An 18,957-nucleotide genomic window follows, 5' to 3' on the forward strand; every position below is an offset into this window, starting at 1 on the left:
ACAGGGCTGCACAGACCGTGGTTAGCGCACAGACCTCACAGCTAGGAGACCCGAGTTCGATTCCACCCTCGGCCATCTCTGTGTGGAGTTTGCATGTTCTCCCCGTGCATGCGTGGGTTTTCTCCGGGTACTCCGGTTTCCTCCCACATTCCAAAAACATGCTAGGTTAATTGTCCATAGGTATGAATGTGAGTGTGAATGGTTGTTTGTCTATATGTCCCCTGTGATTGGCTGGCGACCAGTCCAGGGTGTACCCCGCCTCTTGCCCAAAGACAGCTGGGATAGGCTCCAGCACCCCCGCGACCCTTGTGAGGATAAACAGTAGAAAATGAATGAATGAATGTTGTGTTCTTTGGGATTTGTTGCTGTCCAGTTGTCAAAAACAAACAAAAAAATGCTAGTTTTTCATCTCTATGGAAGAACGGCCATGACAAGCACCAGCTCACGATGCTCCCGTATGACATTTCTGTAAATTTTATTACCTGATTAGCAAGAATAAAGATGTTACGCTTACATTAAAGACAGAGTCTGTAGAAATAAATGAGCAGTTTTTACTGAAGAAAATGTGAAAAATACTAGGGATGTCCGATATCAGCAAAAAAATTAGATATCGGTTGATATCGATCATGAAAACCGGTATGAAAAAAATTTCATGATAGATCTCATGTTACACATATCGGTATCGGCAGTTATCGGTATCGGTAATTGAGATTTGGACAATATCATTTTTTGACAAAAAAAAGCCAATATCGGACATTCCTAGAAAATCAGAAGTGGAGTAATCATCCCGACTATGACAACAAAGTCCTTTTTACGGCAAACATATTTAATCGTATTTTCCCTCCAGCTGTCAGTGGCCCACAGTGACGACTGGACTCGCTTTGCCCGTACACTGATGGAGATCCGTGCCAACCGTGCTGATGGCGAGGAGGAGGGGCCTATGGAGCTGGCTTCATAGAGCAACGCCTTCAAACATCTCAGTGTCGACTGTAGCATGTTTACTTTGGGTGTGATTCTGGTGTGCTGTTACTGTATGTTCTGATAGCGCTCCCCTGTACTGTCTATTATTGGGTGGGTCATACCATACTCAAGTGGGAAAAGCCTAAGACCTGCAGTGTGGCATAGTGAACCTCCCCTGGAGCATATGTTATGTACTCTCCCAATGTAACAATTAAATATCAATTCATTTTGCCATCAAATGTCCCACAAAATCAATTTCTCAAGCTGCTGTGCCTCCCTTCTGCCTTGGAAATCGTAATCAACTGTTTACAAACATCACCATCACTTCACATCGTACTTCTTGCATGCGCCACATCCCATGAGTATTCCACAGATGATATTGCGTGCTTGTCACATGTGGGTTTTGGCGTCATCTCGGTGTGTAACTTTAAAATTCCATCACAGATGACAACAGTTTCATACCTGGCAATGCGGAGAGCTTGTTGTCTTTGGTTTCCTCCTCGGCTTTTACTTCAATGTTTGTACACCCTGGAATAAATAGACTGTGTATGAGCACACGTTCAATTCACTGGTCCTTTTCTATGTACACATCTGCACAACAGCTTTGAAATGCTAGTAATCCAATGGTTTAGGTTGTTTAGTGGGTCATGTTTAATTAACAGCTAGAAGTGTGCAATGGTTATTTGTCATGTCTTAGGTCAAACTTAATGTGCATCAGAACTAGCAATGCAAGGTTCAGTGTCAAAGCGAGGGTCCAAACACCAACACCGGTCCATTGTCACGAGACCATGTTACATATACCGTATTTTCCGCACTATAAGTCGCACTTTTGTTCATAGGTTTACTGTTCCTGTGACTTATAAATTAAAGACACCTTTTCTGTTCATGTTTATTTTTTGTGTAGCTGAATAACCATTGTGTTAGCATATCTTACATCTATTCAGCCTGTTCTCTATTCTTTTATTGTTACAACTTGCCTTCCAAGAGGACGTAATGTCTGTTTTGGTCAAGTAGTTTGTAAAATAAATTACCCACAAAAATGTGACTTGTACTCCAGTGCGACTTATGTATGTTTTTTTCTACCTAATGATGCATTTTTGGCCTTGTGCAACTTATACTCCGGAGCGATTTATAGCCCAGAAAATACGGTACTTTAATAGTAATCACTTCCACAACAACTCAAGTAGTTTGTAAAATAAATTACACACAAAAAAAGGCGACTTATACTCCAGTGCGACTTATGTATGTTGTTTTTTTCCTACCTAATGATGCATTTTGGCCTTGTGCGACTTATACTCCGGAGCGATTTATAGCCCAGGAAAAACGGTACTTTAATAGTAATCACTTCCACGACAACTCAAGTAGTTTGTAAAATAAATTACACACAAAAAATGCCACTTATACTCCAGTGCGACTTATGTATGTTGTTTTTTTTCTAACTAATGATGCATTTTTGGCCTTGTGCGACTTATACTCTGGAGCGATTTACAGCCCAGAAAATACGGTACTTTAATAGTAATCACTTCCACGACAACTCAAGTAGTTTGTAAAATAAATTACACACAAAAAATGCGACTTACACTCCAGTGCGACTTATGTATGTTGTTTTTTTTTCTACCTAATTATGCATATTTGGCCTTGTGCGACTTATACTCCGGAGCGATTTATAGCCCAGAAAATACAGTACTTTAATAGTAATCACTTCCACGACAACTCAAGTAGTTTGTAAAATAAATTAGCCACAAAAAATGTGACTTACACTCCAGTGCGACTTATGTATGTTTTTTTTAACCTAATTGTGCATTTTTGGCCTTGTGTGACTTATACTCCGGAGCGATTTATAGCCCAGAAAATACGGTACTTTAATAGTAATCACTTCCATGACAACTCAAGTAGTTTGTAAAATAAATTACACACAAAAAATGTGACTTATACTCCAGTGCGACTTATGTATGTTGTTTTTTTTTCTAACTAATGATGCATTTTTGGCCTTGTGCGACTTATACTCTGGAGCGATTTACAGCCCAGAAAATACGGTACTTTAATAGTAATCACTTCCACGACAACTCAAGTAGTTTGTAAAATAAATTACACACAAAAAATGCGACTTACACTCCAGTGCGACTTATGTATGTTGTTTTTTTTTCTACCTAATTATGCATATTTGGCCTTGTGCGACTTATACTCCGGAGCGATTTATAGCCCAGAAAATACGGTACTTTAATAGTAATCACTTCCACGACAACTCAAGTAGTTTGTAAAATAAATTACACACAAAAAATGTGACTTACACTCCAGTGCGACTTATGTATGTTTTTTTTAACCTAATTGTGCATTTTTGGCCTTGTGTGACTTATACTCCGGAGCGATTTATAGCCCAGAAAATACAGTACTTTAATAGTAATCACTTCCACGACAACTCAAGTAGTTTGTAAAATAAATTAGCCACAAAAAATGTGACTTATACTCCAGTGCGACTTATGTATGTTGTTTTTTTTCTACCTAATGATGCATTTTTGGCCTTGTGCAACTTATACTCCAGAGCGATTTATAGCCCAGAAAATACGGTACTTTAATAGTAATCACTTCCATGACAACTCAAGTAGTTTGTAAAATAAATTACACACAAAAAATGCGACTTACACTCCAGTGCGACTTATGTATGTTGTTTTTTTTTCTACCTAATTATGCATATTTGGCCTTGTGCGACTTATACTCCGGAGCGATTTATAGCCCAGAAAATACGGTACTTTAATAGTAATCACTTCCACGACAACTCAAGTAGTTTGTAAAATAAATTACACACAAAAAATGTGACTTACACTCCAGTGCGACTTATGTATGTTTTTTTTAACCTAATTGTGCATTTTTGGCCTTGTGTGACTTATACTCCGGAGCGATTTATAGCCCAGAAAATACGGTACTTTAATAGTAATCACTTCCACGACAACTCAAGTAGTTTGTAAAATAAATTAGCCACAAAAAATGTGACTTATACTCCAGTGCGACTTATGTATGTTGTTTTTTTTCTACCTAATGATGCATTTTTGGCCTTGTGCAACTTATACTCCAGAGCGATTTATAGCCCAGAAAATACGGTACTTTAATAGTAATCACTTCCATGACAACTCAAGTAGTTTGTAAAATAAACTACACACAAAAAATGCGGCTTATACTCCAGTGCGACTTATGTATGTTTTTTTCTACCTAATTATGCATTTTTGGCCTTGTGTGACTTATACTTCGGAGCGACTTATAGTCCAGAAAATACGGTAATTATTAGGGATGTCCAATTATTATTATTGGCACCGATAATTATCTGCCCGATATGAGCATAAAAATGAAATATAATTGTTTTTGCTGCTCATGAACACTGAGATTTTTTAAAAAATGGTGTATACAACACATATGTGTTCATTCCATCACAGGAGATATGTCATGTTACACATATCGGTATCGGAAATTGAGAGTTTTTTGGCAGAAAACCAATATCAGCATATTGGTTTTCTGCCAAAAAAAAAAAAAAAAACTATATCGGACATCCCTATTTATTAGATATTGAGGTTTGACTAATAGCCTTCCATGACACTTCCACTCACATAGCACAACTAGAGGTACTGTTAATGTAGACCACACATACACGCACAATATGTTCGGAGTATCCTTGAACACACCTAATGGTCGTCTTGTGACATGTCGTTTGGATGACGAGCAGACAAGAGGTGTGTTTGTAAGTTGGAGATACATACAGTACATGGTGTTGGAATGAAACTGTCATTGAATAAAGTTATAGAGTATTAGTTAAAACTGCATTTATGACATTTGACCTCTATTATCACGTATTTCTAAATGACTACTGTAAGGGGAATGAATTGCTACTCTTACTAATTACAAATGACTAACTCCTTATCATGATGAATTGCTTCTTATGTAATAATGAAAGACGGCGAGTAAACAAAGCTGCTTTCCCTCAGTGGAGATGTTCCGGCCACCCTTGGACTGCATCCCCGTGGAGAAGCATACAACAGCTCCTCCATACCGCCAGACGTGTTTAAAATCACATCTCCAAATCAGCAATCTATTGAAATCTCAAATCTAATCAAGCATTTCTGATTGAGGGGGTTGTATTATCGTGCTACACCTTCTTCAAGGTTGTTAGTGATCATGCGGGATGTGCACCACACACACACACACAGTACAGTATAAGCACGGCCACAGTGTATTACATAAAAAGAAATCCAGTGGCAAGGTCATTATTTCATCACTAGCCCTTTTTCCCTCTGCTCCTTCTCAGAAGGGGGGCCAGACAATGGAAGGTAATGAGAGCAATGCACACTGTCAAAGTGACTGGCGGACTGAGGCCAGTGACTACATTGCACCCCCCCGTCCACTTGTGCATGAATGGGCTCAATCATCATTACTATCAACTGCACCTCTTGACAATTTACTCCTGACTACTTTTTGAGGCGAACTACTCAGGAGGTCAGCCACGGCCACCTGGGAGAGACTGACCACCCGCACCCGGCCACCACATGACCATGTAGTGTAGCACGTATGTGGCTTCCATGCATACTCACAGTTACATGATTTTCTGGAAGGTATCACTTATTTGGATGGGAAATCACAAAGTACTCAGACCGGTAAAGCTGCTTCCACTCAAGTCAAACATTTTAAGTAATAATAACATTTGCATATATATTTATATGTGAGTAATATTTACTGACATGTAGATATGTATATTTTTACATTATTTTCTGCATAAATGCACATGTAAATGTTATTACTTTTTATTAAATACTATATGTATTTTTAATTATTTCTGTTGCGATTTTCATTTTTTATTTGTATTTTATTATATTCAATATGAATTCACCCTTTTATATGTCAGTAACATCTTTTGATTGAATGATAATTAATGAGTTCAATTGTATTTTAGCATTAAAAAATCTTGCTAATATATAAAATAGTAATAATTGATCTATATTTATATATTAATATTCAAAACTTTAAAAATAATATGTAATATATTAACAATATTTGACCTTATTTGTCCTTGCTTTAAAATTACATTAATTAATTAGATTGTATTATTCATATTATTAAAAATGATTTATATATAATATTATTTAAATACACACAAAATACATTGAATCATATTTCAATTATTAATAATATTTATTTATTTATATTTGAATATTATTTATATCATTAATCCTATTTATAATATTATTTGAATGAATGAATTACAATTTTACCTTTAGTTGTTTGCAAAACAAGGAAAAATAACACAAAATGTGGAGAATTTGTGCAAGAAATTTGTGGCCATTAGTCAATAATGAGGACAAATATGCTTTTCTGTACATCTCCTTTCCTTGTGCAATAAAATGAAAGAAAAGTCCCTTTCAATTGGGTTTTAGACACCGTGTGGAAAGTAGTTGTAGTTTGCAGCCTGTTGTGCTGATTTAGCTCATTTAACACCACGAGGCCACGTTAACCTCAGCAGTAACGTTATATATCGTGTAGCATCACAAGTAGCACACAGTTTGGGAAAGTTTACAACCCCTGATGGACCGCGCAGCATCCAACGGCTCCATCTGCGAGGCTTCCAGGCCAGCGGTGACTTTTTCACCGACGCAGCAATGATGCTCGACAAACCGAGCAAGTAATTCAATTTCCTGCGCGGACGCTGAAACACTAATTGCCAAACTGCTGAAACCGCTGATAAATAAATGTGGAACAGGGAGGATAAAGTGTCGCAATGATGACAAGCAGGCAGAAATCATGGCTCTGCAGTCTGTGACTTCCAGTCTTGTGGTGAGAAAGCAAAGAAAAATGGAATGAAGGATTTTTCCGAGTCGACGTAGAACAAATCTTTATGCAAATGTTTCATGTTTCCACGATACCATGTGACATACCCATGAATCACTTACACTATAACATATCAGGACCAGATGTGATCAATTCCTCATGAAAACCATCAGGCTTACTGGCTCACTACTACTGCATGTTTAGTACATCTTCCAAAACGTTGCACACGCCTGCAGTCAGTCTTTGTACGTGCATGAACAACACATTAGGGTTGGAAAGCCACCCCGCCGGCATGGCTGCTGGCAGGCTACAAGAAAACAGTCCCCCAATCAGGCAGCGGCGCTCCAATTAGCAGCGACCGCCGTGGAGCCTGCGGTCACAGGCGGCCTGGCTCCCACCGACATGGATCTCTCATGCCGTCAACGCCGAGAGCCAGCACTTCCTACTTTTTGGTTGACCATGGAGGTTTTACAAATGATTTTAGACATTTTAGCATACAAAAGTGTAGTGTCATACTTCTTTTTTCTATTTTCAATTAATTATATAATCATTATATAATAATTAAAATTTTAAATAATTCATGGTTGTTCTTCCATAGAGATGAAAAAACTGCATTTTTAAATTTTTTTGATGAAAAAATATGTTTTTAAATGTAAGATTATTATGATTATAGTATTATTATAATTATAATACAATTATTATTATAATATATTATTATTTATATATATTTATATATATATAATACAATTATATATAATATTTCTATATAATATATATATAATAGAATTATATAATAATTAAAAATGTAAATAATTCATGGTTGTTCTTCCATAGAGATGAAAAAACTGCATTCTTTTTATTTTATGATGAAAAAATATGTTTTTAAATGTAAGATTATTATGATTACAGTATTATTATAATTATAGTATAAGTATTATTATAATTATAATACAATTATTATTATAATATATTATTAATTATATATATTTATATATATATAATACAATTATATATAATATTTCTATATAATATATATATAATAGAATTATATAATAATTAAAAATGTAAATAAGTCATGGTTGTTCTTCCATAGAGATGAAAAAACTGCATTCTTTTTATTTTATGATGAAAAAATATGTTTTTAAATGTAAGATTATTATGATTATAGTATTATTATAATTATAGTATAAGTATTATTATAATTATAATATAATAATTATTATAATATATTATTATTTATATATATTTATATATATATATAATACAATTATATATAATATATATTTATATATATTATTTATTATATATTTATATATTTTATATTTAATATATATGCTTATATATATTATTAATAATATTTTATTAATATTTTTATCTTTTTAAATTAAAACAATAATTAAATAATTAAAAAATATTTTATTAAGGGCTGTCAAAAATAATTTCTTTCATTAATTGGGTTACATTTCTTCACATAATTAAGGGGTGCGCACCAGATCAAGCAAGCCGGTGTGTTATGACGGCAGACGGAAGCACAGTGCAGCATCCCCACACAGTCACACATATTATAAATATGGTTTGTGACGTATTTCAGCAAAACAATGGAGGATGCCTGCTGTAGATGATCAAATTTATTGGATTCCCTGGTGTCACCACCTTAGTACAGTAAGTAGAGTCAACAACAGGCCTTCAGCAGGGCCTTTTGATTGCGGATGAGCCTTGTTTAACTCTGGTGAGGGGATGCTTTGCACACACACACACACACACACACACACACACACACACAGATAACCAGGCTATCATTTTCCCCCCTTGGTGTCTGCATGTCCCTTCTGTTGCCTGGCAGATCGCCCGGTGCTGCTGAAAGCTCTCCAGGTAATGCTGTCGGCACACACTTTCATCCATGTCGCTACACTGACAGCTTTCCCCCGGCGATGAATGGTGGCGCTAGAGCGTAAGCCAACCTGCGAGCTCCGTCCGAAGAGGAGGCTGAGCGTCAGGATAATTAGCCTGACAAAGGCGGCTCTGTGCCTGGGTGCAGCCCCGGCGGAGCCAGGCCGTCTGGGGCTTGCAGGCCGTAGCTCGTCTCCTCCGCCTCCCTGCACTGCATGCTTTATCAATGCACTTTGTCCCCTGTGCGAGATGCACGCGAGAGTGTGCACATGACTCGTACAGGTAAGCCAGGTTATATCGGTGCGCACATGCCAGCACGGTCGTAAATTACCGAGACATGTTGGCGAGACAAGAGGAGGCTCCACGTGCTTTTACAGCCTTGTTAAAAAAGAGCCAAAAGATTTACTGAAGCCTTCGGTGAAGTCCACAAGTACCTGCTTTACAGAGGTCAAAACCTGGATCAAGTTCATTCAACTCAATCCAACTGGCATCATTGATCAGCTCTTATGATGCTACAAATGGATTTAGCATGCAGTGTGAGGATGCTCATTCAGGTTGATATCTTAGTGAGCACAGGAAGTTGCACACAAACAAACAAACTGGTCCTGAATCATGCCTGTGTTATGCCCCCCCCATGAGGCCGAAACTCAACTGGGGGATTCCCCCCCGTGATGCGACAGCTCCTCGTCTCCATTTCCATCCTGCTAAATCTATTTCCTGTTTACAATATACGCCCTAGCAACATTTCAATGGGTATTTAATTGTTAGAAATGACATAAGGTCATGGCGGAAGATCTGAAACGATGCATTTACAACATTGGTTGTGTATGACTTTACACCAGTGGAGGTGGAACAAGCATCGAACCATCAGCCTTCTGTTTTTTTGACGACCCGCTCTACCTGCTACACTGCGAATCCTACTAAATGGAATGAATTTCCCTAATGTCGCCTGCTACAACAGCCTACATTAGTAGCCCAGAGAGGTCACAATATTTATACATGAATGATACACTATATTTGGCCCCGATGTGACATTCTAATCTTCCACGCACTTTCACACCACAAAGGGTGCACTGTAATTTCTGTGCACTTGGAAAATACCACTTATTGCAATTAGCCTTAAAGACAGCTTTTAGGCGTGAATTGTGTGTGGTATTGTTGGCACGAGGTCATATGTACAGTCAATAATTCAATTATTGGCTAAATGTTAATGGGATTGAAATATCATAGAATGTGCACATGATGGATGCTTTGGGTGAAATATTTTTATGCGGTAATATAATTATATTTCCTGTTTTAACTAATATATATACTTAAACGTGTCATCAATTAGTAAATCACAGTCTGCAAATATAAACTGACAATGAATATAAACAATAAATTCAGAATGTTATGTAAATATTTGCATGTGTCCAGTGAGTAGACATTTACCAGCATATCCAAAGCAGCAATTTGGCACCTTGTAAAGTCCAGTGAAGCACAAGCACCTGCTGGCAGAGTGACCCTTGACCCTGATGTGACCTCTGCAAAAAGAAATATGATGAATAGAGAGTGAATTGCAGGACTATAGTGTTTAATCCATCAATATACGTAGGTCGGAATAGGTCGAAATATACGTAGGTAAAGTCAATAATTCAATTATTGGCTGAATGTTAATGGGATTGAAATATCATAGAATGTACATATGATGGATGCTTAGGGTGAAATATTTTTATGCCGTAATATAATTATATTTCCTCTTTTTACTAAGAACACATTAATATAAATACTTAAACGTGTCATCAATTAGTAAATCACAGGCTGCAAATATAAACTGACAATGAATATAAACAATAAATGCAGAATGTAAATATTTGCATGAGAGTGAATTGCAGGACTATAGTGTTTCATCTATCAATATACGTAGGTCGGAATAGTGCTGGCTCAGCCCCCCCGCCCCCCCAACAAGGACCAGCACTTCTGTTCCAAAAAACAGTACTTTACAAGCAGCAAGTTGAGACTAGCGTCTTCTTGGTCTTATGGGGAAAAGTGGTAGCTGCACTCGTGACGAGACGAATGAACCTGACAACACTGGAAGCTCACGCTTGCGATGTTTCAGCATTTTTACCAAATGTCTTTTCGACTCTCTTCCCGTGTCGTCTATCTGAACTATTCTCACCTTTTCTTACAGCGAGTGGTCGCCAACAGCGACTGTCACTGTGAGCAAAAAGAAGGAACAGGACATCCAAACCAATTCTGCCCCACCTTTGTTTGCTGTGATGTACATCATTATCCCTGTTAGATCTTGTCCTCTGTCATCATGTTGCCCCCACAATGGCGTCTTTCATATAAGTTGCTATTAAGGAAAAGGTAGCGTAGCAACATTGGTCCTAACTATTTCAGAGCTCCAAACACACACAAACAATATTAAATAGAATGGCAGTGATCATGTTTATTTATGACGTCTCTTGTTTCTTGATATGCAATAAAGTCAGTACATCGGCATAGTGGTGAATATGTTTTTGTGAGTGGGCCCCACACTGAAAAATGAAAAGATGCAAGGGACACTTGCAACACAAGTACTGTATCTCTGCTTTGTGATACAGGTGAAAAAGTATATCATTAGTATGGTCTTTTTGTCCACCATTTTAATTTTCCAAATATTGCAGCTTTCTTCATAAATAATCTTTATGTTCTGTATGTAATATTATGACTTTATTCCCATAGTGCCATTTACTTTTCTCCAAACTAATTAAAAAAGCAACAACTTCATTTTGTTTTGTTTGTTTCTTATATTATGACTTAAAAAACATTCTTTAATATTTCAATTCAGTGTTAATAAAATTTGTTTTCATAATACTACAGGTTTATGTTCATAAAATTGCTGCTTTTTTTCTTATTAGAGTCCATTTTTTATTTTCATATTTTTGCTTCTTAAAATTTTTTCCCCCAATTCTGCTGTTGTTTTTTTATTTTCTAACTATTTCTCTTTGTAAATTTTCTTCTCATAATATTATGACTTTATTCCCATAATACCATAAAAAAGAATTTAATTATTAATTTTTAAAAAATGCGTTTCTTATGACTTTAAGGAAAATATAATTTTCTTTAATATTTTAATTAGATGCTAATAAGATGACATAGTTTTTCATAATATTAGAGATATTATTTTTGTAAAATTGCTACTTTTTTTCTTTTTAGAATAAGAACAATTTACTTATTTTTTATAAAATTACAGCTGTTTTTCCCATTTTTGCTGTTGTTTTTTTTATTTTCCAACAATTCCAACTTTCTCTTAAAAACTTAAATTGGTTTGTTTTTTGTATGACTTTTAAAAACTAGTTTTAGTTAATAATTAATATGATGCTAATAAAATGACATTTTAAAAATAATATTACAGGTTTATTTTACAGATGAAAATTCTTGATAGAATACAATATTTTTTCCTTAATATTTTGACTTCATTTTCATAAAATTATAGCTGTTTTTTCACATTCCTTTTGTTGTTGTTTTTTTCCTCTATTCTTCAACTATTCCATCTCTCTTCTTGTAAATTGTCTTCTAATAAATCATTCATTTTCTACCGCTTATCCTCACGAGGGTCGCGGGGGTGCTGGAGCCTATCCCAGCTGTCTTCGGGCGAGAGGCGGGGTACACCCTGGACTGGTCGCCAGCCAATCACAGTCTTCTAATAATTTAAATTTTAATTTAAATGATACTTTCAGATTGTGCCAATGAAAAAAATGTGCTTTTGACTGGTGATAAAATGTTTTTAAAAATAATCCACATATATGATAACCCAGAAGAATCCCACTTATGTTTCTGTTATTGTTTGCCTGCTGATTCGGATTCATTATTTCGACCCTGCTGCATTTTTGTGCCATTAGAAAAGTGAGGAAGTAGGATCATAACTGTCTTGCCGTGTGTGGCTACTTTTTTAACAGACTTTGGCATCCATGCGGGCCAGACAAGAGACTTTCACGGCTAACTCTTTATGACTTGTTTTATGGAAATAACCCAGTTGATTACACGCTGGCTAATAGCACACGCGTTAAGAGGCTATTGCTGCTGGCCTCCAGCAGCGCTGGCCCGCTTCCCCTGGATGCTAAATGGACCGGAGACACTGTTGTGAACAAACAACAGCACTGTTTGGAGAGATGAGCTGGCAATTAGGCCTAAAAAAACAAACACACACAGATAACCTGAGAATAGGAAAAAGAAAAACAAATGGCTTGTGCGGAACCACAACGATCCAAGCGTGAGACTAATATAGGCAACAGACGTCATTGAGGTCATGACATCACCAAATGGAAATGCCACGTGTATTTTGTATCATGGTGTGCACAAATTGAAATAATATTTAGTTTACATCCCAATGCATAGCATCCTATGACATTTGTGTGTTTATTTACTAGTGTGTATGTTATATGAGATACCATGAATTGATTATTAATGTCAACAATCACACGACATGATTCAGCTTCATACAAAAGGAGTCCAGAATATTCAATGACAGATTCTGCCATCCGATTATAAATAAGAGTTGGGAAGCTGAATTGCGGCTGCATGGTCAAATGTCAGAGGGGGGAAGACGGGTCAAAATGAGACAGCTAATGAGATTTGGTAAGTGGGACCAAAGCAGACAGAGGAGAAGTTTAAACAAGAAGAGGTTGAGTTCAACAGAGCTGAAGGTGGTTATTACAGAGTGACAGCGTCGGCTGCTCTCTGATGATTCCCAGGTAATTACAAGGCAAGGTGATGCTTGGAAACCTGCAACGGGAAGCACCTCATGCACACAAGCACAATGTTTCTCAGATCATTTGATCAAAATGAATGCTAAGTTTAAATATGAAAAAGTAAGAAAACTAATCTCAAAGTTTTTCTGAGCTATGGTCTCAAACTTTTGATCAGTGGATGAGCAGCCTATTTCACTGTAATGGTGGTTTGTGATAAATTGCTTATTCAACTTATTCAACATTTAAAAAAAAAACTTATTCCCATGTCTTCAAGCATTTTGAAGCTCTGCTTACAACCTCCTTAATATCAAACAGTGCAAAATGTCACTTTTTTAACTGGTCTTGAAACACAGGAGCTGCTATCAGCCACAACTCACACCAGTCACATGTGATGTAACTTATATGCATCTTACCATGAATTAATACATTTTTGAAAACCAGCAATAAAGTGAGGGATAACTTTGACAAAGTACAGGAAGTTTCCAAATCGAATAACAATAGTTGGCGTTTGTGTCCACCATCATCACACATGTTAATTGAACTTCTTCCAGCTGCAAAGCAAGAAGCTAGGGTATACAATAGCTAGAAGCTAGGGTATACAATAGCTAGAGGCTAGGGTATACAATAGCTAGAAGCTGGGGTATACAATAGCTAGAGGCTGGGGTATACAATAGCTAGAAGCTGGGGTATACAATAGCTAGAGGCTGGGGTATACAATAGCTAGAAGCTAGGGTATACAATAGCTAGAGGCTAGGGTATACAATAGCTAGAAGCTAGGGTATACAATAGCTAGAAGCTAGGGTATACAATAGCTAGAAGCTAGGGTATACAATAGCTAGAAGCTAGGGTATACAATAGCTAGAAGCTAGGGTATACAATAGCTAGAAGCTGGGGTATACAATAGCTAGAAGCTGGGGTATACAATAGCTAGAGGCTGGGGTATACAATAGCTAGAGGCTGGGGTATACAATAGCTAGAAGCTAGGGTATACAATAGCTAGAAGCTAGGGTATACAATAGCTAGAGGCTAGGGTATACAATAGCTAGAAGCTAGGGTATACAATAGCTAGAAGCTAGGGTATACAATAGCTAGAAGCTAGGGTATACAATAGCTAGAAGCTAGGGTATACAATAGCTAGAAGCTAGGGTATACAATAGCTAGAAGCTAGGGTATACAATAGCTAGAGGCTAGGGTATACAATAGCTAGAGGCTGGGGTATACAATAGCTAGAAGCTAGGGTATACAATAGCTAGAAGCTAGGGTATACAATAGCTAGAAGCTAGGGTATACAATAGCTAGAAGCTAGGGTATACAATAGCTAGAAGCTAGGGTATACAATAGCTAGAAGCTAGGGTATACAATAGCTAGAAGCCTGGGGAATACAATAGCTAGAAGCTGGGGTATACAATAGCTAGAAGCTAGGGTATACAATAGCTAGAAGCTAGGGTATACAATAGCTAGAAGCCTGGGGAATACAATAGCTAGAAGCTAGGGTATACAATAGCTAGAAGCTAGGGTATACGATAGCTAGAAGCTAGGGTATACGATAGCTAGAAGCTGGGGTATACGATAGCTAAAAGCTGGGGTATACAATAGCTAGAGGCTAGGGTATACAATAGCTAGAAGCTGGGGTATACAATAGCTAGAAGCTAGGGTATACAATAGCTAGAAGCTCGGGTATACAATAACTAGAAGCTGGGGAATACAATAGCTAGAAGCTAGGGTATACAATAGCTAGAAGCTGGGGTATACAATAGCTAGAAGCTGGGGTATACAATAGCTAGAAGCTAGGGTATACAATAGCTAGAAGTTGGGGTATACAATAGCTAGAAGCTAGGGTATACAATAGCTAGAAGCTAGGGTATACAATAGCTAGAAGCTGGGGTATACAATAGCTAGAAGCTAGGGTATACAATAGCTAGAAGCTCGGGTATACAATAGCTAGAAGCTGGGGAATACAATAGCTAGAAGCTAGGGTATACAATAGCTAGAAGCTGGGGTATACAATAGCTAGAAGCTCGGGTATACAATAGCTAGAAGCTGGGGAATACAATAGCTAGAAGCTAGGGTATACAATAGCTAGAAGCTGGGGTATACAATAGCTAGAAGCTCGGGTATACAATAGCTAGAAGCTGGGGAATACAATAGCTAGAAGCTAGGGTATACAATAGCTAGAAGCTGGGGTATACAATAGCTAGAAGCTGGGGTATACAATAGCTAGAAGCTGGGGTATACAATAGCTAGAGGCTAGGGTATACAATAGCTAGAAGCTAGGGTATACAATAGCTAGAAGCTGGGGTATACAATAGCTAGAAGCTCGGGTATACAATAGCTAGAAGCTGGGGAATACAATAGCTAGAAGCTAGGGTATACAATAGCTAGAAGCTGGGGTATACAATAGCTAGAAGCTGGGGTATACAATAGCTAGAAGCTGGGGTATACAATAGCTAGAGGCTACGGTATACAATAGCTAGAAGCTAGGGTATACAATAGCTAGAAGCTGGGGTATACAATAGCTAGAAGCTCGGGTATACAATAGCTAGAAGCTAGGGTATACAATAGCTAGAAGCTAGGGTATACAATAGCTAGAAGCTGGGGAATACAATAGCTAGAAGCTAGGGTATACAATAGCTAGAAGCTGGGGTATACAATAGCTAGAAGCTAGGGTATACAATAGCTAGAAGCTAGGGTATACAATAGCTAGAGGCTAGGGTATACAATAGCTAGAAGCTAGGGTATACAATAGCTAGAGGCTAGGGTATACAATAGCTAGAAGCTAGGGTATACAATAGCTAGAGGCTAGGGTATACAATAGCTAGAAGCTAGGGTATACAATAGCTAGAAGCTAGGGTATACAATAGCGAGAAGCTAGGGTATACAATAGCTAGAAGCTAGGGTATACAATAGCGAGAAGCTAGGGTATACAATAGTGAGAAGCTAGGGTATACAATAGCTATTGGGGTCAAATTACACAAAAAAAAACACAGCGTTAATCCTAAATCGCATCTCCTGAATGAGTTGTCTCAACTATTGGCTGGCTCCGAGCCTGACACTGTGGTCCAAAGCTTTCACAGCTAGCAAAGGATACAAACAGATTCCATGTATAGCGGGTGGACTAACACACTTCTACGTGTGTATATGTGTGTCAGGTAAAGTGGCAGGCAGAGTGCGGTGCCAGCCAGCATTAACACAGGGGCCTCAGCCAGGATGAAAGGAGCTGTCACTGCATCTCACAGGGGCAGGGGGGGGGCTGTGGAGGGAGAGGAAAAATCCATCTATCCACACTCCTCTCCTCTCTATTTATCCTCTCACTATGCTTCTGTTCTGGTTCTGATCCACAAGGAACGTCTAACAAGCTATTTCTCACATGACTTATAGCATCCAGAACAGGGTTGTGTATATATTGTGTTTAAATCTCATAAGGTCACCTGAATGGGCCAATGGAATCATTCATTCATTCATTTTCTACTGCTTTTTCCTCATGAGGGTCGCGGGGGTGCTGGAGCCTATCCCAGCTGTCTTTGGGCGAGAGGTGGGGTACACCCTGGACTGGTGGCCAGCCAATCACAGTGCACATATAGACAAACAACCATTCACACTCACATTCATACCTATGGACAATTTGGAGTCGCCAATTAACCTAGCATGTTTTTTTTTTTTAATGTGTAAGGAAACCGGAGTACCCGGAGAAAACCCACGCATGCACGGGGAGAACATGCAAATTCCACACAGAGATGGCTGAGGGTGGAATTGAACCCGGGTCTCTTAGCTGTGAGGTCTGCGCGCTAACCAATGGAATCATGTGTATCAAAAAAGACTTCCTTTCATTTGGCTGAAACAACCACTCACAATGTGTTTGTGTGGCTCAGATGACATTGTATTGATTTTTAATGTTTTTTTTCCAATCAGATTTCAGCCTTTATATGTAGCCATATCAATGTAATGCCCAGAGCCTTCACAATCAAAGGTGCTGGCCCAGGTACTATTTGCAATGGGGCGATCAGATTTCGCCTGATGCCGATTCGACATCAGCATTTTGGCCATCCTCCGATTGATTGAGAACGAACCTGTTTAACAAGTTACACCCACAATGGCTGACTGAGGAGAAAAAATATATTTCTGGTGTGTCGATGTGATTTAGAGAAAACAGATTTTTGTCAAGTTTTTAGATAAATTAATAAAATTTAAAAAATAAATTAATATTAGACAATTAATAAGATGATACTGGCTCTCACAGTGTCTGCTGATGGCCCAGGCACCAAATACCTGATATTAAGTATGCAGGTGTGTGTATGTTTTCACATCCAATGTTATCGTGGGGACATTTTGGCTGGAAAACATGCTGGTCTGTTCACTCTGTTAGACTGTATGTCTGTCATGCATGAGCATCATGAGAAAAACCTGCACAGTTTGTAGCGCTTAGGCTGTTTTCAGTGCAATCTCTGCACATTCCATCAACAAACCGTGACATGGCATGTGTGTGTGTGTGTGTGTGTGTTTGACTGTCAGACAGGGCGTCACTCAGATGTGTCTGTGTACTTTCGCCTAAAGCATCATTACACCACTGTGAGCTCTGAAGAGAAGACTCCATGAAGAGAGGAGGCATCACTGAGTTATTGTGACTTGTGGAGTTCGGACAGCGGGTGACTTTGGTTAGCTTTCACAGTAGTGGGAGTTATTGGAGTATTCATACCCCCTTGAAAAAAAATCAAAATCTAGTAATGTTCAATGATTTTCTACAATTGGGCATGGATGTGAGGAATACACCTAGATTCAGTTAGACATACGTAGTTGTTATGTAACAATCCAAATTGGGTTGATGCGGATGATAACATTTCTATTTACAAAAGTATTCATACCCTTCCTCAAGTACAAAGTCATCTGTTTTTCATTGTTCATGTATTTTGCCACTCCCAAGATAGAAGAAGAAATGTTATACAACAAATCCAAGTTCCTTGGACCCTATAAATTGAGAAGGATTGGTGAGGTCACTGTCAGTTCCTAGTTATCGCAGGATTCTCCACAATAGTCAAGCAGAAAGAACTGAGTGAGGATACTGTGGATGCACACAAGGATGGTTTGGGCTCCAAAGCAATATCTAAGCATTTCAGGTCCATACAGCTACAGTCCATGGCATCATTAAGGAGTTTAAAGAATTCCAGACAGTGAAGAACCTGAAAAGACCCCGGAAGGAAGACTAAAGTCTCGGCCGGGCAGGCAAGAAAATTTGTACTGGTTGCCACTATTGACCCCTGTATCACATAGTACATTGTCTCTGCAGTGACAAGGGAACCAGTATCTCAAGACAGACACTCAGAGGATATTGAATAGGGCACGAGATTTCGTCTGGACTCAAAAAAATAACTGGACGAGGTAAAAATCTCGGCGAGCTAGACAGGAACCTCGTTAAAGTGAACGGCATTGTGCGGAAAGAACAGTACATCGGGATCCTCCAGGCAGAACATCCCAACGCTCTGCTGCGAAACTTGGATGTTCCAACAACATAAGGACCCCAAAAATACCTCCAAAAAAGTGGTTTGAGGACAATGCAATCAATGTTTTGGAGTAGCCAAGCCAAAGACCG

At 38.1% G+C, this 18,957-nt stretch overlaps 1 protein-coding gene and 1 long non-coding RNA gene across 5 annotated transcripts in view; one reads left to right on the top strand and one right to left on the bottom strand.

The window, feature by feature from the left end:
• Positions 1-1,524, top strand: part of dync1i1a (dynein cytoplasmic 1 intermediate chain 1a) — a 43,401-nt gene extending 41,877 nt beyond the window's left edge. For all 4 annotated transcript variants that reach the window (XM_058047778.2, XM_058047780.2, XM_058047781.2 and 1 more), the window contains exon 17: positions 848-1,524. In XM_058047778.2, coding sequence (XP_057903761.2) covers positions 848-958 — 111 coding nt within the window. In that variant the 3' untranslated portion in view covers positions 959-1,524. The remainder of the gene's footprint in view (positions 1-847) is intronic.
• The window catches only part of LOC144899519 (uncharacterized), a 33,923-nt gene that overhangs the window by 3,778 nt on the left and 11,188 nt on the right, over positions 1-18,957 (bottom strand). Inside the window, exon 2 of the long non-coding RNA XR_013627683.1 lies at positions 1,423-1,488. This is a non-coding gene — a long non-coding RNA (uncharacterized LOC144899519). The remainder of the gene's footprint in view (positions 1-1,422; positions 1,489-18,957) is intronic.

The sequence above is a fragment of the Doryrhamphus excisus genome, linkage group LG7, assembly GCF_037039965.1.
Source record: "Doryrhamphus excisus strain RoL-2023G ecotype Guam linkage group LG7, RoL_Dexc_Guam_v1.1, whole genome shotgun sequence".
Lineage (NCBI taxonomy): Eukaryota > Metazoa > Chordata > Actinopteri > Syngnathiformes > Syngnathidae > Doryrhamphus > Doryrhamphus excisus.